Source organism: Coptis chinensis, chromosome 3 (assembly GCF_015680905.1).
Source record: "Coptis chinensis isolate HL-2020 chromosome 3, ASM1568090v1, whole genome shotgun sequence".
In the NCBI taxonomy this organism is placed as follows: domain Eukaryota; kingdom Viridiplantae; phylum Streptophyta; class Magnoliopsida; order Ranunculales; family Ranunculaceae; genus Coptis; species Coptis chinensis.
In genome coordinates, this window is record NC_141458.1 from 26,618,230 (window position 1) to 26,644,761 (window position 26,532).

Below are 26,532 nucleotides of genomic sequence, written 5' to 3' on the forward strand. Positions count from 1 at the left end.
TTTCTTTTTCGTGAAAAATCAAACATTTGGGCGGCTGGTTATAATCGAAATCGCTACTTTAAATCGAAAACATTATATTCGACGATATAAACGTCGAAAATAAAATGCTAGTTCCCACGATCAACAAAAGCGTCGCTAGCTTAAGACAAATAGTGACGAAAAAAATCGTTGCCTTATGTACAAACATATTTTCGACCATTTTATCGTCGGTACTACACTATTTCAACTATAAAAAGAATAAGCGGTTGCTTAAAAATATTTAGACCACTATTTCCGACGAAAAAAACTTCGCAAATAATAATTTTAACATTTGAAACAAACAAATTATTAGAGACGATTTAAACGTGCCAAAAGGTTAGTTTTAGGAACGAAACGAAAACGTCGGTAAAAAAACCTGTTTGTTGTAGTGGCGCGCTCTAGATTCATTTTGAATTAATTAAATAATTAATTAGAATTAATACCACATTTATTAGCTTAATGATTAAATCTAATTAATACCATGCCTTTGGAACCTCTTAAATGATGGGAAAAAAATGTAAGTGAGAGAATCCCAGAAAACACCCGACTAAAACCGAATTAGCGATTGAGATCATTTTAACTATGACTTGGGCTTTGGACTTTCAATAAAATTTCATAGGATTCAATTAAAAGGACTCAATAAATGCATAACATAAAGAAAAGAAACCAGCTGATTCTTCAGTTAAACTCAGTAAAAGAAACATTTTCTCTTTTATGTTTTGCCTTTCTGGCAGGATCCACTCTGGCTCCATTTCAATCTTCATTGCTTTTTGATTCCCCCTTAGTTTGCAACCTCAGATTCTTAATGGAGGGTGATAACCCAATTTGGGAATAAAACTGTAAGTTGATAACCCATTTTGGGTGTTTATTATTATTATTATTATTATTGGCCATTGACTTTATGTTCTATTTGATTGTTTTTGGAGTTGGTGAATTAATTCTTGGCACCCAACTTTCATCTGTTCAACTTCGATAAATGCAAGATCTTAAGGTATTATACCTTTTCGTAATCACTTCAAAAGTCGTATGTTTAATTGATTGCAGAACTTTAAAGTTTGAACTCATATCTTTTAGGGTTGGAGATTGTTGGAGATTGCAATGACGATAAACTACACAGTACACACCCTCGATCACCATCTCTATCTAACACGTTTTCTGTTATCAATAATCACTTTTACTTTCTATGCGGTAAGTAGAGCAGGGAATCGGGTCGGGTTTGACCCGAATCCGAATAGTTCGGGTTGATTTTCATATCCGTTTATTTATTCGGGTCGGGTTCGGGTCTATCAGATTTAGATATATTTTTTGGGTTCTTTTGCATTTTTAGTGTTATCTGATCGGGTTGGTCGGGTACGGTTCGGGTTCAGGTTGGATTCGGATATAAGATTTTGATTTTATTGTAATTCGGGTTTGGGTTCGGATATAGCCATATCTGACCCGAACCCGACCCGTTCCCTACCCTAGTGGTAAGTAGTCTTTTCACGTTATCCTATTTTTTATCCTTGACATGAATGTTGCATTTTTTTTTTTTTTAAGTGGAAATTTTATTGATACTGATAAAGAATTTTACAAATAATTAGGACAAGCATGCAACAAGCTGCGCCGCAAGTCCTTTCTAAATAGCAAATCCTATTCTTCTAAAAACAAACTCGTTAGAACCAGCTGTCATAACATTACTGTCCATAACTTTACGAAGTCTCTCGAGAAGCTCAACAGATTTGTTGTACCAAGAAACCAAAAGTGTCGAAACTAAACGGAATGAAACAATCTTTGGTTAGCCATGCAAGCTTCCTCATGCTTCTCCATCTTCCTCGCCATTTTGCTCTCTTAGCTGCTCCCCACCTCAAATACTCCATTCCCAAGCCCTACCAACGGAGAGGCTCCAGTTACATCAACACATGCATGTCTCCCCTCAGACCAACTGTATATCAATATATCCGCAGGTCGAAGTGTGGATCTTCCCTCATTCGGATCAGTGAGAAAATTCGCGGGGAGCCTCCTTCTTCACTTGTACCCCAGCCCTCCAAAAGGCATCACATAAAATATCTCTAACATGATCATGTCGGTATTTGAAACCTGGAAAATATCTACAATGTGCTGCATGGTCTCCAAAAGCATCTAGTCTACTCTTTTTACAAACAGGGCATAGACCACCATCAGAGTACAAAGGAATCATGAGGCGGTGCGGAGAATAGAACGATACTCCATCGGCGACATATCTTTGTCCAAGTCCCTCCATCGAAATAGCAAGTAGGAAGTCCTTTGTGTGTTCTGACTGCAAGCATCCAATGACTGCTTTCTGACGAGCAGATAACACAAACTCCCTCTCAACACCAACAACAATCTTACTATAGAACGCTTCTGCTAAAACTTTTTGTGGTTTTGAGGGGATGGTAGCATTCCCAGCCATAGAACTGAGGTCAAAATCGGGTAGACAAAGACTCATTGCACTGCTAGCAACATCAAGAATCTCATCCAAAGGCACTGGCCCACAACTCTTAAGAATGTGGTTACAAGCTCGGACGCGTCGACAGGGGAGGCCACAAAAGCAAAAGTAGAGACATCAATGGCACAATAAATACCTAACCCACCCAGACGTAATGGGAGTGTCGATAAACGCCACTGCAAATCACCGAAGTTAGGACCATCAGAAACAACAATACCTTGGAGAACACTGCGGAGATGCTGATCAAACGTCTTAGCTGCCTCTCTAAAAAGGGATGGTGGACAAGTACGAATCGCAAATACCAACTTAGAGAGCCTAGCACAAGCACGTAAGAGAGCTAACTCACACTGTGGATCGTCTAATGTAGCTAAACGGTCCATCAAAGTCACAACCTTTTCAACACGCTTGCAAGCAAGGCCCCTGACAAAGGATGGATCAGTGCTGACTGCACCTCCAAGCAACTTGACTCCCTGCTGAGGACGGGACAAATCTGAAGGAAAGAGACCATGGGTGGAGCGACGTGGATCCAATGATGGCCAAAATAGCTTAGTTTTAGCCATATTAAGAACCAGCCCATAAGAAGGTCCTTCTTCCTGAATCATACTCAAAATTTGCGCCACCGCATTCAGTATCTCCAATCGAGTCCCATCATCTAGATACCAAACATGTAGCAACAATCGACAACCGGATTTGGATCCAGAATCGGGGGGATGCAACACCGGTGCAAATAGAAGGGGACCCGAAAAGGGTCGCCTTTTCTTGACCCGATAGCAAACCATATGTAGTTATCCCCATATATAACCTCGGGTTGACAATACAAGTACTCAACCCAAGGGAAATAGTCGGGCAACGGATCTGAACCTCTCTCAACATAGTAGTCCGATCAACCATGTTAAAAGCATTCTGAAAATCTACAAGCGAAAGATCGAAGAGAGAGGTAATCCTTTGTTAGCGTACACTATGCGGTTGACAGCGTGCAAAATCGCTTATGCACCACCAGAAACACCAACCCCATACTGAAAATCCTGCAAGTATCCTACCACATTTTGGGAAACTCCTTTCATTGCAATCTTGGAGACCAAATGGCGCCAAACCATCCCCACAGAAATAGGACGAATACTATTATCCGGCTTGAGAAGTGGAGTAAGCGGAGCACTTGCAATGAATTCCGCTAACGGCTGTGAACATCGTCCCTATAACCAAAGATTCACCATAGGGGTCAATGCATCTAGCAAATCAGACGATATAGTTGCTGCAGCCCCACTCATGGCATCCAATAAATGTTGAGCTCGAAGATCATCACGACCACAAGAAGTACCCTTTAGAAATGACCTAATACATGACAATAGGGCATCTCTCTCTACCACTAAAGGAGGCTCGAAAAAAAAAGGGTCGGTCTCCTCACGGTGGTTGTCGATCGGTGTTTCTCCTCTAATGCACATATAGTCTCCCGGTATTGGAGGCAACTCCTGGCGATGATAACACTTTGACGGGCCGCGACAAAATGTCCATCGACAACTTTCGTAAACAAATGACTTTACATTTTGAGTGGAGGCAGATTTCCGGTAAATTTGGATGAAGGAGACTCTGCTACAGACTCTAAGAGACGAAACATCCCGCCAGGCTCATTCCATGTCGTCAAAGCATGGAGAATCTATTTTTGCTGAAAGTTTTTCCTAGTGCGTAACGACGCGTTCGACGGCGATTACGTGGTCGGAAAACTTGCAGAGTGCAACGCGGCAAGAGAAGGAGACGAACCCAAGACATAATTGAACTAGGATCAGTTGTAATATCCCAGAGAGCCGATTTTAGTGCACCCGAAAATGCCAATCGACAAGCACGTGGTATACTTTTCACGGTTCGGAAAGGTATATGAAATGCATTATCCAATAATTTCTCATTAAGAGAAGAAGGGACAACAAGCAGATCAAGGGTATCACCACCACCCCTCTGTGTCGTGGATGCAAGATCTGTAGTGTTGGGCTTAGGAGGCGGCTGTGGTATGCCCACAATGAAACATGGGGATTCCCCATTCTCCAACAAAATAGGTGGTGGTATGATAGCATCTGGATGACGACACGGTATACCAAATGCGTGGATACCCAGACAACGACCACACATCCATTTGTCTATAGACTTTAAGGAATTCTCCAATAACAAATACAAATCACAATCATCCTTAAGTTCATCGCGTACCCTATCAATACTCAACTGATAACCTACGTGTTGTTTATCAAAATGCGTGAGAAAGTAGGGAATAGTAAAGTCATTACTGTTAACCCCATTAGTGCATCCATGACGATCACGGAAAGGGCAATGAACACGTTTCTTAAGAGGCAGGACAATAGAACCAGAAGAAACAACTTTCTTCTTTCTCATATCCAAATCCTGTCAACAACTCAACAAAACCCAAATCCAATCAAACAAAACCCAACATAAGCAAATCCCCAATCCTGTCAACAAAACTACAAATCCCACACCTCATCCCATCAACACACAAAACCTAAACCAAAACCTCTCCGACAGAACAAACCAGCCCAAAAAAAAGTTTATCTCTGACAGCCACAAAAACCCAACGAATGAGTTCACCAAGGCAACCCAAACCTAACGAACCTAATACAAGTAATTTCCTACCCCCAAACCACCCCGAATCAGTTGCGGGAGGTAGTGGTAGAATCCAACAAAAACGATGGAGCTTCTCGGGTGTTTGGCAGTGGGGATATAGAGGTGTGGCAATAGTGTGGCGCTAATGAGGAAGGAGGGTAGTGATTGTACTGGTGGTTGATGGTGTTGCGGTGATGAGGGAGGACTGGTTATGGACCGGAGAAGCGGAGTACAAATAAAAATCGGTGCTGCTAGTTTTGGTCCTGCTGGAAGGTGGGCGGTGGAAACAACTGTTGCTGTTGATGATGGAGGAGGTGGTGGTGGGGTTGTGGTAGTGATTTGGAAGGTGATTCAAAGGTGGTGCGGTGGCGGGGTGAGGTGATGGTGATGCAGCAGCAAACAAGGTTGGGTTTAGATCGGTGGAAGGGTGGAGGATTAACGGTGTTGGTGGCAGCTGGTGCTGGTGGGAGGTGGTTGAGAAGAAGGTTGAGAGACGCTGAAGACCAGTTGGGATTAGGGGGGGGGGGACGGTGGTGGTGGCTGTAGGCGGTGGTCGGGTTTTCAGATCTGGGGTTTAAAGGAGGCGGTGGTGGTGGCAGCGATGAGGTGCCATGTCGGGTGGTTTATGGGGGCGGCAGTGGGAGGTGGTGGCGAGGGTGTGGGCAGCACAAGCGGTGCTACAAGTTACGGGGGAAGAAGAAGGTCGGAAGAAGAAAGTGAATAGTGGCGACTGTTTTTTTTTTTTTTTTAATCCTTGCAATTTGTTTCTTCATATCTACTTTTGCTTTTGTATGTATTTTGGAAACTGGAATTTTAGACTATGAGGTTTGTGTGTAGGTATTTTATTTTTGTTTCTTTCACTTAGTTATATCAAATCGTATAATTTATGTATATGAAGTGGTTGTTAATCTCTTGAATCTTAATAGCTGGGGTGTCCCTTTTGCTCACAAATTTTTTTTTTAAAAAAATAAAAATAAATAAATAGATGTTTTTAGGGACCATGGAACACATTGTAGACATTTTACTGGTTTTAAATACCGACATGATCATGTTAGAAACATTTTGTGTGATGAATTTTGGAGGGTTAGGGTACAAGTGAAGAAAGAAGTTCATGTTAACTTTCTCACTGATCCGAATGAGGGCAGATTGACACTTCGGCCTGCGGATGTCTTGATTTACAGTTGGTCTGAGGGAAAACATGCATGTAACTGGAGTCTCTTGATACAAGTGAAATGAACAATGAAGTAGTTTACCTACGAAATGAACGATGATTTCACAACGTAAGTAAACTAACAACTCTATTCTTCTTGTTATATTTATCAAAGATTTCTACTCTCAATCCTATGAGATATAGTGGAGTAGAGTGATTCGTTCCACTCTTAGTCCTTCCGTATGCTTGTTTTCTAAGTATGAGTATCTTCTTAAAGTCTATGAGAGCTTTACGAAAAGGGGACTAAACTACGGTGCAACTACCCACGAAATGCAACTAGTCGATTATCAGACAACTAAGGGAATGCTACGTTGATTCGATGATAAGGAGTTAGAGGGGGATTGATTCCACCTTAACTCAACTTAATCCACTAGCGGAAGTCGTTAAGTATCCGAATTGAACTGCTACCACAGAACAATCGGTTCTTCCTAATCCCTAATTACACATGGCATTTCTACCAATTTATAACTAGCATGTGAACAATTAAACCCATTCTCATGGTGAAATAATTATTTCTGGCGTGGAATAGAAATTACGACGACTCTACGATAAACGGAATCAAGCTTTCATCAAGGCTTCTCAACCCCCTCTAATGGAGTTTAGCCTTGAATCATTCATAATCATTTCCATTTAGCTTAAAACTAAACATAATATAAAGCATTGAAATTTACTTAATTAAACAATAATGAAATCTAATTTAATGACTAAAATGAAATAAGGACAGGAATTGAAATTAGATCTAGAATTGGAAATGACAAAAATCGAAATTGATAAAGAATACTACTTTATTGATCTAATCAAATTGAAGAGCAAGATTCAAAGGTTTAATCTACTACAATAATTTAAATGGAACTAAACTTAATTAAAACAAGTAAATCTAGATCTAGAATTATCTATATTATTTTAGGTCTAACTAGCTACCATTAACAAAGAGTTAAGCTTTTGTTCTTATACATTCAGATCCAAAAATCGTGCATGGGCTTGGAGCCAGGGTTTGGGCCAGAGAATCAGGCCCAAAACCCAATTCTTTTCGATCCAAAAGGCCTCTTCAACTGCAGTTGGCTTCCACAGACTTTTCGTCCACTTTTGCTCCTCTGATTGGGTCAAGGCTTGGACCATTGCAAAGCTCTTTCCGAGCCGGTCGTTTTGACATAAGGTAGGCCCAATTCCGACGTCTGAGTCCAAAGATATGGCATTAAGTAAAGTTCTAATCGACTTTTGCTCCTTTATCTCGCTAAAAGTGGCACATTTCGCACATAATGGACTTTGAAGCACGAAATGCATAAAAACACGTAATCAGTATTAACTCTTACTTATTATTCACATAATTGGTCTAACAGTATGATTATTAAGGGGTTAAAACTACAGTTTTGGGCTCTTATCAAACCACCCCCAAACAGCATTTTGCTTGTCCTCAAGCAAAGATGAGAAATTAGAATAAGTGACCAAAAATGGAGTTCTAACTACTCTCGTTTCGCTGAGTGCGATTGCATTGACCATATGCAACAAGGCCTTAAACCACTAGAAATTCCCTAGTGGACGAGTTATAGCCTCGTGAGAGTTTTCCAGTGAAGGTACTCACAAACTTCATCTATACTACAACGACTAAGAAAGTAAAACTATTGTTTCCTTATCCATGCTCAACTATCTATACATCTCTCTAGCAATTGAATAAGAATAACCAAGTCAGAAACCTAAACTAATATATGCATAATAATCTATCATCTACAATAAACATATACACAATAAGTAGTACTATAAAATGTTTAGCGAGGGTTTGTTTTCGAGAACTTCGGAATAAGCGATCCTTAAGTAGGTTCTCACAATAATAGTCAAGAAACAACACTCTGATTTTTCCACTCAAGTTTAAGCTTACTCCGATTGTACAATGGGCACACTTTACCTTACAATCTCAATGACACACAAGAAGTTCGGAGTTGATCAAACACATCGCCACTTACTATCACACTAACCTATTCCTATTGAAAGCTAGAGGTCTTTATTAGGTGTTTCTGGGGATTAGGTGATGGTTTTAAGAAGGAAGGAAATGGATATTCTAAAGGACAAGTCTGAGATAATAGAGTCTTCATATTATGTAACTAGAGAAAACCTTGTTATTTACTTTTGCTTCTACACTTTGTTTCCATCCTTAGCCATATTTTTCTTTTTCTTTTCTTTGGCTTTTGACTCCCTTTTATTCTATTTTTGGAGTTTTTATTTTATTTCTATTTTTCTTTTCTTTGGATGGAAACTTCTTTTCTTTATTTTCTGAAGCCACTAATTAATTTTTGTTTACATAGGTTTTTCTCTTCTTCTTTCTTCATTCATTCTATTCCCAGACTTATTCTAAATTGGGTAGGTTGATTTTTTTTTTTGTTTTTTTTTGTTTTGTAAGGGGTAAAGAAATTGTGGTTTATGGAAGGGCTAATGAAAGGTTCAGAGGGGCGATTAGCGGAAAATAATTCATAGGTTTGAATTTTTGGCTATATCGATCCAAAGAGGGCCTAAATTCTCGCTTAGGATATGGTTTAGTGATCAAGCAAGTGGACGTGTGATTTCTCTATCCGGATTTTACTTCTCCCTTGTGTCATTTCTCAAATGTTTCGCTCATATAAGGTTTTAGGCTATATTCTCACAGGATTTGTAGAATAAGTACTCTAGCCTAGATTTTGAAACTTATCTTGCTAACAATCATAGATACTCATGTAATATATTTATAGATAGATGCAAAGATTATTACCTACATATTAACCTAAGTTTCTAACAATTATTCTGATGCAAAAGCTATGTGAGACTTCTAGATTGTTAAGAGCATGGAGAAAGAAACAATACCAATATTCCTAAGTGTATAGCATAACTTATTTATTTATATTTTTAAATTTTTGAAATTTTAACTAGAAAACAAATGCATATTATATATATTTATATCCTAGCGGATGTCTTAATTACACGCGTGTTTCTATGCCCCCCCAAACAAGAAGCATGCTTTGTCCTCAAAGCATTTAAATAAAGAGGGTAGTAAAAATACCATTGAAACGCGTGAAATTCGGGAACATCCGCAAAACAAAGTTAGAAGCGTACTAATATAGAAAATAAAACTGACTCAACTCTATCTGAGTTCTACCCATTATGGGGTTAAAAGAATGAAATTGCTTGGGACATAAGCGGACACTACCGTAAACTAAAAACTTACCTCCACTCCATGTTATTCGTCATCTTCGTCATCCTCTACTTCTATAAAGAAGTGAGGCTCCTTCGGCGATCTGCCATGCTATGATAATTTGCGGGGCTTCACGCCATTTATCATCTATGGTTGCTAACCTATTAAGTGTCACTTGGTCTGTTGGGGTGTAGGGTGCAACCTGGTGAGGTTGTATCCGCCACCCTTGCCAAGTCATTGCACGGAAAGATCGAATAATACTATTGGTGGGTCGCGACCGTGTCTACCGTAATCCAATCCGTGAAGCGTGTACAAAAAAGGGAAAGAAACATAGCATAATACGTGAAATTAGAGCAGGCATAAGAAGGTACTTATGCCTCATGGTATGGGCTCGTGCTAAACTAGACATCAAAGTTCGGGAAGGTCATAGAACCCGTCCCGTGGCTAAAGCAAGGAAAAGCGGCGCAAGTGGCGTCATTCACGTAAGAAAAACGTCATTCCCCTAAAATGTTTAGCATAATCCAAAACATAACGGTTCCTATGTTCATGGGCCGGGCTACCGCGGAACGCGTTATAGTCCCTTTGGTCCTCAATCTGGAAAATGCCCGCCCCATAAGCCTCGTGCAAAAACTTCATAAGTGTAGACATGCATATTATCGACCTAATAGCACCATGGGTCTTGTATTTCATTGGCATAGCAAGTCCAAGAACAAATGCTAGCAAGAACACGGTAATTTCCATTGGTTCTTTCGTTAATGTTGATGGAGAACACTTGTTCTCCATCCGGTCTCTCAAAGAAAATGCAGTTATTATAAAAATAAGATGCAAGTCTTTGGAGAATAAAGTTCACCGGTCTTACCATAAGAGGTTCCCAAACCAACGTATGTGATCACCTCGCGAAAACCAAGCACCGTAAGTAGTGCTTTGGAACAAATCTTCGAAAAGACTGTTCGGTATCAATGTTGGAGATGTCATCTCAAAATTACGCTTTGGAATAGCTGCGAATGATCCGGATACTACGCTGCGAAAAACTGGAAAATTTCTGGTCCACGGAAGTCGTAGCGCCGGCCATTAACTAGGGCCGAAGTCGCTCTTTGTATTTTGGAATTCCGGTGTTTGAAGAAGTCGCTTTGACTTGAAGCGCTGGCGGCGGGCCTCGAGCAAAATTTTCTGTCGAAGTGTAGAGCTGAAAGCGCCTCCTGCTTTTGCTGGGCGCCCGAAGTTCTTGATTTCGCGAAAATGAAGTCGAAGCGTGGGAATCGCGGGTGTGAAGGGTGAGTGATGGAGTTTAGGTGTAGTGTGAGTTGTGAGGATAGATTGTATCCAGTTTATATAGGTTTAAAGTTGCTAAAATGGATCGGAAAGTTGCCAAAACCAATTACGGGAGTTTAGGAAATCCTAAAATTTCCAAACTTCGAGCGGAAACAACTCATATCCTGGATTCTAATTCAAACCCAGTATCTTTTAGGATGATTTTATGATAGAATGTACCTATTTAATCTAGATTTCATCCTACAATGATACTTAATCATATTTCTGCCTAAACAACCATATTTTCACCTTGACTCCGTAATAAATTCTAATACGAGGGTTATACAAAAATAATGCTTTAATTGATAAAACCACCCCCAAACAAGTTGGGAAGGTGGGGTCAATATGAAACAACCATGCATAATGAAAATAAGCCCTTATATTAAAATTTCATTCGGAGTACCACTACAAAATTCAAATTACTGAAATAAAAGTTACATTACAATAAAAACAACAAAAATAAATAAAACAACAACTACTAGTCAATCCTCACACTCTCTAAACACCTCGCCATCGGCGGTGGCGAGGGCACACTCTCTAGTGGTGGCTCTGGGCTCTGAAGGTCCGGCAGTGAGCCAGTTAGATCTTCGCCGACGACGCCATGCCAAATAGGCTGTGTCCTCGGAAGGCGAGTCCGTATGAGGTGGGAAGCGTGCAAGCATATCCACTCTAAACCGGGCGGGCTTCCATCTCAGCCCTCGCTTTGTTCCCATCTCTCATCCTCTCTCGGGTCGCGGAGCTCAAAGTTGTGATGAATAGTAAGCTGTCGAGTCCGGAGGTCTGCGACAGATAGTGTTTAGTGAACGCGATGCCCCTATGAAGCACGACCATGGCGTTGATCGACCAACACCGCTCGAGGGCATCTGCGTCAAAACAGGTCAAGTCTTCCTCATCCTCGGAGGCATCCTGATGTCCCCCAGCCTCCTCTTCATTCTCAGCTCCACCATCCTCTTCTTCTTCACCTCTATCCTCAGCCCTCCTCCAAACTTCTTTGGACACACTCCCTATAGATACGCGTGTTACGGTGCAGGGTAATGTAAATCCTCTCCGGACGCGGAGTGCTTTCATCTTGACATGATCTTGGTGATTAACACGGGAAGAGGTGCTAAAGACTTTCCGACCCCCTAATCATGCTCGGCAAAAACTCCGGGATACGAAATCGTACTTACGCTCTGGAGTACCCATAAGACGTGGAGGCAGGTCGGACCGATGTCGCGACCTTGTCCTTCCCTAGGACATTCGACCATCGATCCAGCAGTAGCCGGTGGTTGGTCCCGAGTGATGCTGGCGAACCAATGGGAGTTTGTATTGTAGCTCCCATTGATGATCCGCGCCCATCGGAGGCTCTACCCGTCAAACCGGGGCCCCCGCAAAAGTGGCATCAGATGGATTCTAGGCGGAATGCCTAGAATCTCGACCAACGATCGATGAGTCAACTCCCTCCTCTTCTTCCTTACCATCACAAAAATCCTACTCCCCTCCAACTCCCTGGTGTTGTAGAACCGTCGGACCAAGTCTTCGTGGTAGAAGGCTTCGGTCGAGTACTAGAGACTATTCCAGTCTCTACTAGCCATTTCGTCACCGTAAAACAGCGCGAAGTGGTCGGCAGTGAAAACTTGCTCCGTTATAATTCGGCGTTGTTGAGCCATCTAGTGTTTGGAATGGAGTGAGGGTTTAAATATGATGTGGTGGTGGTGGTTTAAATTGACCGACTGAAAGAACAGTGGTGGTGGTGGAGTGGTGGCGGCGCAGCACCAAAATTTGTAAATTTCGATGGTTTTTAGTGATTTAAATCGGTGGGGGTTGTGGTGGTTTGGTTTTAGAAAAGATTTGGGGTTAGGATTTGATTTTGGGCGTGGGTTTATTGTATTTTCTTTTTAATTTTTATTTTGTTTTAGGTTTTGGAGCTTTGTTAATGGCGGAATGGAAGATGAAAACGATGAACTAATGGTGGGAAGATAAGGGCGCGAGCGCGCTGGCCGTGGGCGCGGGTTGGGCCCAAGCCCAAATTGAAATTTTTGATTTTTTCGATTTTTTCGCGAATTTCAATTCAAAATTGCCGCTTCGTTACCGGTCCGATTTTTGCGAATGAGATATGGAAATGATCAGGAGAGAATTTCCTATCCAATGATCCATAAAACACTCTATTCCGACTTCGGATGACATACGAGATAGTGGATAACGCCTCAAAGTGCGTGCATAACGTAAGTTATGCGAACGAATGAACTCTAAATTAATAGATTATATCAATCCGAATCGTAATAGAATAAAACGGCCTAAGCAACTGTAATGGGACATAAACATTTTAGTACGGAAACACGAACACCCCACCCCCAAACAAATTTTTTACAACGAAGCTTAGAAAATTTGTTTTTTGCAGTGGGTCTTTTAAAGTCAGATTCCCGAGACTTCCTAGATTACTATGTTTATTTTTATTTTTATTTTTTATTTATTTTTAGAGGGAAAAACAATAAGCAATAAAGACATAATTCACACCATAGAGAAACATGACTCAAAAATCCGAGAAAAACATGCAAGAGTGGAAAACGTGAACTATGTGAACCGTGGACTTAGGATCCGGTACTTACAGCCACACACTCCATAGGGAGGGCCCGGTTACCTTAATGGTGCACTCACCAATATATTAAAGTGAAAGGAAGTGCACCAAACACAGAATTTGAGTCGTTTATAGTCAGATACTCGAGACTTTATCTAAAACATATGTATGAACATGCAGTTGATCATATATCAACAACCGAAATAGTTGTGGATCATTCCATAAATAAATATCACAGAAAACATATCCAAACACAATGAAACACCAATTTTCCCTATGACTCAACCTAGTGAAATGAAAGCGAAGTCGGATTACCCTATTGTGTAACCTATCATGCACCTTCTTTTTAATTTTTGAATGAGTGGGTGTTCTAGTAAATAAGTGTGGAAAAGTGAATGGTTGTGGAGAATATGGTGGATATGTATAAGTTGTAGAAAGACAGCTTGTACACAATGAGGATGTGGTTTTAGCACCGAACTCATTCATTGTGTGTGTAGGGACTGTCTCAATTCTGAAAATGAAGGTGTCAAATAGTTTGTCATACGAGAGTATCGTTTGCTAGGAGGATTTAAAAAATTATGAAGCATAGGAGAAGCAAAAGGATCGAGTGCAAACTTCGAGATTCCTTTGAAAGGGTGGAAGGAGGGGAATCGAGGTGGATGTTGTGCAAGTTAGTTCTTGATAGGGTGAATTGTCACCTACTCGAAGAAACTCATGAATTCCTCATCTAGATTGGTCATATCCACATTACTATGGTAGTCCTCTACATCTTTGAGAAAATCATCTATATCGGATCCTTATCAATAATATGTGTATTGACTAGTGTAGGAATGAAAAATTTGGAGTCCGACTTTCCAAAGGAAAGAATTTTGGGAATATGATTATCGTGGAACGCGTGTTGTTGAAATAATCTCGGCGAAGCTCGATCATGCTAACCTCTCCATCCATAGGCGAATCGGGTAAGCTGTGTCCTTGTTTTAAAAACATTGACTTCAACAGCAAGATGGCCAAAAGACATGGACATTGAACCATCACGGCAATTAATGGCGCATTGGCGGTTGCCGAGGAAAGGGCGCCCTAAAATGATCGGAGACAGTCGTTAGCGACTTCGTATCGAGGACTACAAAATCAGCCGGATAGTAGAAATCACGAACTTTTACCAAAGACATTTTTTCGACTACACCCTTAGGATACTTAATAGACCGATCAGCTAATTGCAACGTCATTTTAGTGGGTTGCATCTTGTCTAGACCTATTTGTCTATACAAATAAAATGTGAGTAAGTTAACACTAGCCCCCGTGTCTAATAACGCGGTCGTCGTATAGGAATCTCTAAGGTGCATTATGACAAGAGGGATCTACCGGGGTCCTTGTACTTAACAATTCCATTATGTTGGATAAGGTTGGGAATTGTTCGTTAAAAAGCGTCTTTTGGTATATTTGTCTTACGCCTAGTAGTACCACAATTCCTTTAGAAACTTAGCATGATGTGGTAGCTTTTTAATAGCTTCGAGGAAAGGAAGGTTTATAGTTAGATTCTTGAAAACGTCCCTAATCTCCTCGTAATTTGTATCTCTAGTTAACATGGCTAATTTTTGTGGAAGCGGTGGTTTCGTCTATATTTAGCAATGGTATCACCTGGATGTTTAACCGTGGGCTTTGTTTCTTAGGTTGTGTTGTGGCTGGTACCTCTACAGTGGTAGGCTCTTCAGTTTCTATTTCGGTATCTAGTAAAATAGTCGGTGTAGGGGCTTTTGGTGGGGTAACTATAGGCATAGTTACCTTGTTATCAACCACTCTGCCAGAACGGAGAGTGGTGATGACATTTATCTCACCTACATTTTCATATTCATTACTAGTATTATCGGTTACCTCAAAGGCTGTGTTTGTTGTTTTAGGATTATGTATTGCGTGACTTGGCAACACACCTTTGGTTTGGGCTTTATCTTGAGCCAACTGTTGGGTTAAATTATTAACGGATTGTAGAAGCTGTTGGTTAGATTGAGCCATGGTTTGGAAAAGTTTTTGGCTCACTTGTATGAAGGTGTCAAGGCGATCCGGTTGTGTGGGTGTAGTAGTCGCGGGTGGTGTGGATTTGGAACTATTTCCGTGAATTATTTATAGGTGGATTCTGATAATTATTATTTATCGAGCGAGACCTCTATTAGCATTATAATTATTATAATTACCTTGACCTTGTGCTTGACCTTGTCGAGGTTGCACTTGGTTGTTATAATTATTAAAATTACCCCGACCACATCCTTGTCGTAGTGGAGCTTGGTTAAAGTTGTCGTTGGCCTAACATATTGATTATTGTACCCTTGAGGTGTGACTTGTTGGTTATTTCTCCAACCGGAGTTGGGATTTTGTCTCCGGGCGTTAGGTTCACTATTAATGGAACAAGCCCTGTTCATAGGCTATATAGGACGATGGGAGTCGGGATGCTTTCGGGACTCAACAGAAACTACATGGGTTTGAATTTACATTCATGACGGGGATAGGCTTTTGTTGTACGAGAAATGGCCTCGACCTTTTAGTGAGTGATTCGATTAAAGTTTTATGCTTTCGGAATCGTGTTTAATTTCAAACATGCGGCAAATTTTAGCGTATTAGTAGAACTAGCGGAGCGGGGATATCATCACTACCCCCCCAATTATTATTTCACTTAGTTTGGTCTTCTAAAAATTTATAAGCCTCCGAGACTCCTTTACTTAAGAAACTACCCCATTCATTATGTCAAGGACTTCTTTATGGTGATGTTGAAGTCCTTTGAAAAAGGCACGAACTAACGTGTCTTTGCTAGGTTATGGTGTGGTGGACACTATATAAGCAGATCGGTGAAACGATTCCAAGCCTCGAAAATGATTCATGAGGATTTTGTCGAAAAAAAATGAATCTTGGAAAGCATCTCATCCGTCTTTAGGGGTGGGTAAAATGTTCCATAAACAATTTGAACAAGTTTAGCCCACGAGTCCACGTAAATTAGGCTTGGGCAGTTAACCAAGACGCCGCCTTTATCGGCTAAGGTGAAAGGGAATACCCTTAATTTAATTTGTTCCATTACCAACCGTAGGATGGTGGAATGTTGTTAGGACTTGTTCAATCCTACGCATGTAGCCGATAAGGTTTTTCATGGTCTAAACCATGAAAAGCGGGTAACAAATTAAAAATATTTGGAGGGATTTCAAAAAATCACTGGTCTGCTGCTAGAACGATGCAAGATTTGGGGGCTATCGCTCAAGGCTTTGTAGAAGTCCGAGAGGAGTCTCTCTTTCTTCCCCATTATATCGGTGGTGTGTGTGAAATAGTAGCTAGAGGTGTAGTGTGTGGTATACTAGATAGACTTGTTTGTTTTTTTGTTGTTGTGTATTTACGTTAGGTATTTTTGTTCGATTGGACCTTAATCTCATGCAAGACTAAGTTGAGCTTAACTACACATGCAACACTCCAAACAATTTCGATATACTAGTATAAACCTCTAACGGAGATGCGAGGTTTGGAAGAAAGGAATACGACAAGGTCCTTGCCCGGCTTATGAATAGCGTCTTGTTTACGCTTGTTCAGGTGTATATAGCAGGTTAGAACACCGAAAAATATGAAAGATCAAAGTTTGAATCAAAGCGCCGAAATCCGAAAAATTTAACATTGTATCGGCGCACAAGATAGAAGCGCTTAGCGCCCGAAAGTAATTTTCAAATTACAATGTTATTATAGGCGGTCGCTAGGCTCCACATGGGGCGGTGGCTCCAGTGTCCAGATAAGTTAATGGTCGCTCAAGTAAGAGTAGCCTTTCGGTGTAATTATAATTTTGCCCGGAATTTTTCAACTCTGAAATGGACAACCACAGTATGAATCAAACAAGGGTGGGTGGGTGAAATGGGACTTTAAAAACAGTACTAACACTACGAAAACAATATGAAAGTGAAACTAAGATGGCAGCGGCGCCATTTGATACAAGTGAAATGAACAATGAAGTAGTTTACCTACGAAATGAACGATGATTTCACAACGTAAGTAAACTAACAACTCTATTCTTCTTGTTATATTTATCAAAGATTTCTACTCTCAATCCTATGAGATATAGTGGAGTAGAGTGATTCGTTCCACTCTTAGTCCTTCCGTATGCTTGTTTTCTAAGTATGAGTATCTTCTTAAAGTCTATGAGAGCTTTACGAAAAAGGGACTAAACTACGGTGCAACTACCCACGAAATGCAACTAGTCGATTATCAGACAACTAAGGGAATGCTACGTTGATTCGATGATAAGGAGTTAGAGGGGGATTGATTCCACCTTAACTCAACTTAATCCACTAGCGGCGAAGTCGTAAGTAATCCGAATTGAACTGCTACACAGAACAATCGGTTCTTCCTAATCCCTAATTACACATGGCATTTCTACCAATTTATAACTAGCATGTGAACAATTAAACCCATTCTCATGGTGAAATAATTATTTCTGGCGTGGAATAGAAATTACGACGACTCTACGATAAACGGAATCAAGCTTTCATCAAGGCTTCTCAACCCCCTCTAATGGAGTTTAGCCTTGAATCATTCCGCAATCATTTCCATTTAGCTTAAAACTAAACATAATATAAAGCATTGAAATTTACTTAATTAAACAATAATGAAATCTAATTTAATGACTAAAATGAAATAAGGACAGGAATTGAAATTAGATCTAGAATTGGAAATGACAAAAATCGAAATTGATAAAGAATACTACTTTATTGATCTAATCAAATTGAAGAGCAAGATTCAAAGGTTTAATCTACTACAATAATTTAAATGGAACTAAACTTAATTAAAACAAGTAAATCTAGATCTAGAATTATCTATATTATTTTAGGTCTAACTAGCTACCATTAACAAAGAGTTAAGCTTTTGTTCTTATACATTCAGATCCAAAAATCGTGCATGGGCTTGGAGCGGGGTTTGGGCGGAGAATCGGGCCCAAAACCCAATTCTTTCAAATCAAAAAGGCCTCTTCAGCTGCAGTTGGCTTCCACAGACTTTTCGTCCACTTCTGCTCCTCTGATTGGGTCAAGGCTTGGACCATTGCAAATCTCTTTCCGAGCGGTCGTTTTGACATAAGGTAGGCCCAATTCAGGTCTGAGTCCAAAGATATGGCATTCGAAGTTCTGGCGACTTTTGCTCCTTTATCTCGCTAAAGTGGCACATTTCGCACATAATGGACTTTGAAGCCTGAAATGCATAAAACACGTAATCAGTATTAACTCTTACTTATTATTCACATAATTGGTCTAACAGTATGATTATTAAGGGGTTAAAACTACAGTTTTGGGCTCTTATCATCTCTCCATTGGTAGAGTTGGAGAATGGTGACTTTGAGGTGGGAAAAGCAGCTAAGAGAGCAGTGACAGAGAAAATGGAGAAGCATGAGGAAGCTTACAGGCCGAGCTAACCAGTATTGTTACATTCCATTTAGTTTCGATTTCTTCGAACAACAGTTTGTTGAGCTCCTCAAGAGACTTCAGAAAGTTATGGACAGTAACGTTATGACAGCTGGTTGTAACGAGTTTGTTTTTAAAATGATAGGATTTGCTATTCAGAAAGGACTTGCGGTGCATCTTGTTGCACGCTTGTCCTAATCATTTGTAAAATTCGTTATCATTATCAATAAACTTTTCACTTAAAAAAAAATGTTGGAGTGCGCTTTTCTCAAGATATTGTAGCTTTTCTATTGTGTTAAGAAACTTTTATGATTATAAAGATTACTGGGTAAACAGAAAAAACGTTGCATGTTGATGTTTAAGCCTAAATTTAATGACACCAATATATGAACGACTGCTCAAGCAAATGTTTTGTTTAATTTGAGATAGTTGAATAGCACTTCATTTGCTTTAATAGCATGGAGTCTATTTTTATAGGAGCATAGGAGCAGGTCAAAAGCTGAATTTAGAGTACTTGAGAGAGAACTTTGATAAAGGGTCTTAGGCTATTTGAACTAAGTGTATAGTTTCTTTATGTTTATAGCTTTAAAAAGTATAGTCTAGACATTTTCTACATACTGAACCTTGAAGCCAATACTTAGGATTGGTGTTTAATAGTTTACCATATAAGTGTGTTTTTGTTATGTTTCGAATGGTTTTATATTTGGAATTCTTTCTATGTGCTTGAATAAATTATTGTTTTTGTATCGCTAAGTGTAGTATTAGGCTATCATTTATACATGTGTTTAGTGTGTTAGTTATTTCGGCCATGTATTTTAGTCTAAATTAGAAATAGTCTATGCCTAAGGCCTATAGGTCTGCACACATGAGTTGATAAGAAAAATAACTCATAATCTAATGTGGACTAACATTACAATAGTAGTTCATTCCAAGCTTTCATGGTTAGGATGGAAAAGTTGCCATGTTGGAGTCCCTATAGACTTAGTTATACAGAAGAAGGGCATCGGACTGGCATCAAGATACCATGTGTGCACAGAGACAGTCGATACTAATGACCACCACTCATGGGGTTGCAAAGTTTGTGTGGACTATGGAGATAACCAGCAGGTTACCTATTCCACTTCAAGTTTGAATTTAACAACGTAAAGCACACAATTGGCAAGGGTCGTAAGGCGTCCAGGTCCTCCACATAAGATCTTTGTGGCTAAGGGCACATGAAACTTGAATCGAGACTTGGAAGGCCATAAACATAATTTGTTTCGATAGTAAAAGCTATAATAACTCAAACAAATGTAAGTAGAAAATCATTTTTTGGGTCAACTGTGCTGAACTACATATCTAAGGGCAGTATAAGTTCAATAACGATGGTTATTCTAAGAACTTTATTGAAATGAACACTTATAGTTGGTTTTGTTATAGAGTACATGGATCAACTGAGCAAGGACAACTGGGCAAGTGTTAGGAGCTCTATGTAGAGGATCGTAAGCAACAACAAGCTTATTTGTAGGGAATTGAATAGCCGAAGGAGTAAATTTCATTGTGAGTTAAGGTTGAAATGACTTTCTAATCGAGTCACCATACTCTAAAGCATTGCACATTCTTTTAGTAACAAAATTGAGCCATGATTCGTAATGACTAATGAGCAGGTGGAATAGAGCAATATCTTCAAGAATAGCATATTCTTTGTACATACGCTCTTAACATTCCAATAGACAAGTGTTAATTTGTGCACTCAGGCTTAATACAGTAAGTCACATTTCATTTGTTTTGTTTATTTTTTAAATATTAGGGATTTCACTTATTATATTTAGAAAAGAGAAATATCAATATTGAGGTATATGATACAATTTGAAGAGCTATTCTAAGTGATCAGCTCTCAAATGTGCGTTTTATTACCCTTACATTACTACATTACAACCCTTCTTACGCATAATGAAAAGACAACTCATAGATTTTTTTGTCTTTTTTAGATTACATAGCAATTTAGACCACTTATCATAAAAGCTGCATATTAACATCAAAAGGAACCTAATTTACGCTTATTGTGAAGACTCGAAACTGCTATGAAAAAGTGATGAAAAAGTCAAAGGTCAAAGGTCAAAGGTCAAGGACGACTCAAGACCAAATAGCTGAAAGTCAAATCCTTAACTCAGAAGACCAGAGATAGATGTCCTTGACACAAAAGAAGCATTTCTCTAAAACCTATCTTGATCAAGAAAAAATCAAAAAGCAAATGCATAAAGCAAACTTGGTGAGGTGTCTCAAATATAATGGGAAAGGGCAAATCAGTCTTTTGTAAAAGTAGGGATATAAGAACTCAAAAGTAGAATGAGAGAATGCACCTAGACTTATTCTAGTGTCATGTAGGATTTTATTTTCAAGTCATTTTATATTCAAGTCATTTACTTTTTGTTATTCATTTTCAATCTAGTTATTTCTTCAAGTTTTTGTTCTTCATTCAATCAAGTTATTTCTTTTAAGTTATAAATCACCACTACTATAACTAGAGTTAGTAAACAAGTTCTAAATCAAAAGACAATCTATGGTAAATCTCAATCAAAACTCTTTTGAAACCACCACTACTACAACTTTACTAAGCAATTAAGATTTTTATGGAAGGCCACAAATAGAAAATTTTACAATTATATCAATTTGAAACTTTGCCAAATTATAGTTTATGTTTTCAATTCATTAGCTGAATAAGTGTGCAGTCACCATGGACAACAGAAATGCAAGCGTGCGGGAGAAGTGATCTTAAACCGTGTTCTTTTCCTTGCGTGTTTTGCACTTGAACCAAGAATTTCTTACATGTATCCTGTTCAAATGTATGGTCAAGAAAATGGTTGGAATGTACGACGAAAATGAAGATTAATAGTGGCTAGAATTAGGGGTGGACCAACAGGAAGGCTAACATTGGCTATAGTCCTCCCTTAAAAAAAAGTATATATACTAGTAAACAAAAAAAAAATCGAGAAGTTGACTTACCGATATAAAAACAGACAGACGAGGAAAATGGAAAAAAAACAAAAACAGACTTTTCACTTTTTCGGACTTCAAAATCCTGGCTTGTTTCTTCCCTCTCTCTCATTGAGCCATTGAGGCATTGAGCTCGCGGCACACCGGCACCAACCTTCTTACCTTCGTGCACCAACCTTCTGATTGTCGAATTGGAGAACTGTTGAATTACGCACACCAACTCCACACTGTTGATCACTTGATTCATTGATTGTCGAATTGTGAAATTGTTGAAAGCGCTTAGAGGTTAGTTCAATTATGAGTTTTATTATTAGCAGGGGTTAAATTTATATTCTTATGACTTTGTTGAATAGAAAAAAAAAATTGATTGGTTGTGGATAACTTTACAACATCACAACACTACTGTCTACTACACACGTCTACACCATTACACCAAGCATCTAGTTATTTATACGTGTATGATTTCGTGTTTGTTTATTACATTAGAACTCGAACTCGAAGAATAAATTGAAAAAAACAAATGATTTTATGTAAGTCAATCCCTTTTCTTTGAAGTGTATGTATTAATGTATAGAACCAATTTATTAATAATGATCTACTATCTTAGGTTACCATGTCGCAACACCAAGCGCCAAAGAAAACAAAAACTCTATTATCGTTTTTTAAGCGTAAAGCTGCTACATCAGAAAGTGATGAAACTCTTACGCCTAATCTTGATACTTCAAGAGTTGATGGCAATGAGCAACGTCCTTCCAAAGTCCAAAGGGTTGTGATAGAAGAAAGTGAACCTTCTCTTCAAGTCTAACCGGTCGTGATCAATGAAGTTGAGCATTTCCCTCAAGTCTAATATGTTGTACTTCAAGAAGTTGATACGACTTCTTCATTTGAACAAGATCCGAGTTTACGTGTACCAATTTACTAATACCCGGTTGATCAACAAGAAGTGGTTAGAATATATTATCTCTCCAAGGGGCCTACACAACCTCATCTACAGAAAAAAGAATATCTAAGCACTAAGTTTGGAAAGCAAGGTCGTCGGTTCAAGTATAATTGGTTCTCACAATTTCCTTGGTTAGAGTACTCAATAAAGAAGGATAAAGCTTATTGTTTTTCTTGTTTCATTTTTGAAACAAATCCGCCGAAGCATCCAGAATTTTCTATTGAAGGTTTTACAAACTGGAAGAAGGTTAATGATGGAAAGAAGTATGCTTTCTTGCAACATGAAGGAGGATTTTATGTTCACCACATAAGTCGGCCACCTTGTCTTGTGAGAATTTTATGAATTCTTCTCGCCACATTGATAATATGTTTAAAACACAATGTCAAGAAGAGCTTGCTAATAATCGTTTTCTAGTCAAAGCTATTGTTCAATGTATTCAATTGCTTGCGCTACGAGGGATTTCTTTTAGAAGTCATGACGAGTCAACCGAATCAAATAATAGTAGGAATTTCAAAGAAGTGTTGAAGTTTGCGGCGATGTTGAATAAAAAAGTTGTTGAATTAATAGGTGGGGCTCGGAGAAATGTCAAATATACCTCACCTAAAATTCAAAAGGAACTTTTGAATATATATGTTGAAAAAGTGAGAAAGAGGATTCGTGAGGAAGTTTGTAATGCAAAATTTTGTATCCTTGTCGATGAAGCACAAGATAATTCAAACAAAGAACAAATTGCGATTGTAATAAGATTTGTTGATAGTGGTGGTTTTGTTAGAGAACGATTTTCGGGCATTGTCGACGTGAAAAACACTTGTGCATTGACTTTGAAAGAAGTTATATCCAATGTCCTTGCTCGTCACAATTTGCTTGTTACAAATCTGGGAGGTCAGGGGTATGATGGTGCTAGCAATATACGTGGTCAATGGAATGGATTGCAAGCATTGTTTCTTACTATGTGCATTGCTTTGCAAATCATCTACAACTTGCCTTAGTTGCGGCTTCTAAAGATGTGTCGGATGTTTGGTTATTTTTCTCAAAGTTGGCTTCTATAGTTAATCTTCATGTTTCGCCAAAGTGTAAAGCTGAGTTACAGGAGGCTCGACAAATTGAGATTGATAAGTTGGTAGCTAGTGGTGAAATCATTAGTGGAAAAGGAGCTAATCAAGTGTCCACCTTGCAACGAGCTGGAGATACTCGATGGGGTTCTCATTTTGAATCGGTTAGTAGCTTGATAGAGTTGTTTTGTTTGGTGCAACTTGTACAGTTCTTGAAAGTGTCATGGAGAATGGGTCAAGTAACTCTATGCGTGGGGAAGCTAAGGGTGCTTTAATTGCAATGAGAAACTTTGAATTTGTCTTTCTCTTGTATTTATTGCACAAGATAATGGGAATCACTAATTTATTGTGTCAATCTTTGCAAGAAAAGTCTCAAGACATCTTAAATGCTATCAGTTTAGTCTCGAGTACAAAAACACTTCTTCAAGAACTAAGATAATCAAGTTAGGACACTTTCCTTAGAGATATGATTTCATTTTGTGAAATATATGACATTGCTATGCTTGATATGGGTGCTCGTAATATGGCCGGTACATGTCGTTCTTGTTAGCATAGACTTACATTACAGTTGAGCATCATTTCCACTTTGATATTTTTAATGCTATAATAGATTACCCGATGAAACAATGGAGCTTCTTTCTCTTAGCTCAAGTTTGGATCCAAGTGGTGCTTTTAAGTCTTTCGATATTGATGATATTTGCAAGCTCGCCGATTGTTTTTATTGTGAAGACTTTACTAAGCAGAAGATATATATTTTGAGAAGCCAACTGCAACATTATAAGATTGATGTGGTTAATCATGCTCTTTTTCAGAAAATGTCTACAATCTCCGAGTTATGTCAAGGATTAGTTGAAACAAAAAAGTTAAAACATTATTTTTTTTATTGATAGATTGATTCGTCTTATCTTGATACTTCCTATTTCTACAGCAACTACAGAACGAGCATTTTCAGCTATGAAAATCGTCAAAACACGGCTTCGTAACAAGATGGGGGATGTGCTTCTTGCCGATTGTATGACTGTCTATATTGAACGAGAGTTTGGTGAAGAAGTCGATTTGGATGGGATAGTAGATGAATTTATTAATAAGCCACGTAAGGAAAATTTTTGCTAGTGCGATACTTTGTACTTTGTTTAAATGTTTTTGTTATAGTTGTCTAGGTTTGTAGTGACGACACTCACTCTTTTGTCCATTTTGAGTATTATAATGAAAATGACAACTCTTTTGTTTACAATGTTAGTTAATTATGATCTCAAATAGATATTCGCGTGGTTTCGTTTGACACAAGGAGTGGATGGAATGGTTTGATTTGATTGGTTCTCTTAAGAAAAAAAATCATAGAAGTGAACTTCAAACTAGCCCCCCTGCTATTACATCCTGGTTCCTCCCCTAGCTAGAATCCTTCTTTACTTCGCTACAAATCGCTTTTGGATGTTCCACTTAAGAGTGCACTGATGTAATTCCACTAAAACGTTCAAAGGCATAGGTGAGTTGGATGCATGACAAGAATCCTTACGTCTTAATCGATTATTACTACTTTTTCGTGAGTTGGATGCAGTCTCGAAACTAAAGCAATAGAGATTGAAATGTTGTCGAAAGCTTAGGCTCTATACACTATTTTATTCCTTCTCAAATATGGTTTTCATTGGATCAATCAAAATGTGGGTTGTTAATGTTTAACTGCTTATGTTAAGATGCGTGTTCATACCATCATATCACTCATCATTATTATCATTACAAGCTAGGTTTTATCACTACACATTTACTGAGGTTTAACTGAAATTGAAGATAATGGTGCCTTTTATTTCAAACATACAAACATACAGTAACAATGTTAGTATGTTACCAATGCAACTATAATGGGATTGCTAAGTTTGTCTCCCGATATTATGTTTGTGGTCATGTAAGGGTTGATCGATGATCATCGATTATGTTACTTTTTCCTTCTTTTTTTTCTTTTTGTGTGTCAGTGTGTGCGCATTACTTTCTCCTAAATGCATTGGGGTTGAATGGCTTCAAATCAAATGACTTTATGAAACATAAGGCAATTGCAATGTGTATATAGCTCTAGACATGATCAAAGGCATGGGTGTTAATTTTAATCTTTATTTGTTTCCTTTCTTAAAACTATAACACGTATAACAAATTAATTTGTAGGTTGCATTACTATCTACTTTTATTAACATGTTGCAAAATGCAAATTAAACTCCAAGGACATTTCGTGCCGAAGGCACGGACAATACCTAGTTTCTTATAAATCACAAATAAAAAAACTCTACTTCTTTAAATTTAGTATCAAACACTGATTAAAGATACAAACTTTATGAGCTTTTAGTAAATTAGTGAATTGATAGTCTCAAAACGGTTAAGTTTCTTATAATTAATTGAAAATATATTTATAAGAGAAGAACTACATCTCCCTTTAGAAAACGATAAAAAAAATTCTTCCAGCAATTGTAGTGTTGATTATTAGAAGGGATAAAATGAATAGCAGAAGGTTGACACACCAGCATTGGTAATTTGTATTGGCAATGTTGTTGGACGTTGGCGGTATTGGAGGGCAGAGAAGATGATTTTTTTTATTATATTTACCACTCTTTTTAGTAGCATAGGTCATTTTCCAGGTGACACCTTTTAATTGGGTTGCATCATATTGCAAGTGTCACACGTTGTGTGACATTATAATTTCCCTTTAATTATTCATCCATCTATCTTCGGCTATTTAACTTTTCTTTCGGAATTTGCCATTGTTAGTATCCTCCACTCTCAACCACTGGTGGTAGCATACGTGTCCAGATTCCAACCACGACCTACAAGCACACGACCTGGAAGAAGCAACCACTA

At 38.7% G+C, this 26,532-nt stretch overlaps 1 protein-coding gene across 1 annotated transcript; it reads left to right on the forward strand.

Moving 5' to 3' along the window:
• Positions 1 to 22,974: 22,974 nt before the first annotated feature.
• Positions 22,975 to 23,963, forward strand: LOC147508909 (uncharacterized). Its single transcript, XM_086597662.1, has 2 exons — positions 22,975 to 23,518; positions 23,626 to 23,963. Exons 1-2 carry the CDS (start codon positions 22,975 to 22,977, stop codon positions 23,961 to 23,963), a joined length of 882 nt encoding a protein of 293 aa, XP_086453788.1.
• The last annotated feature ends 2,569 nt before the right edge of the window (positions 23,964 to 26,532 follow it).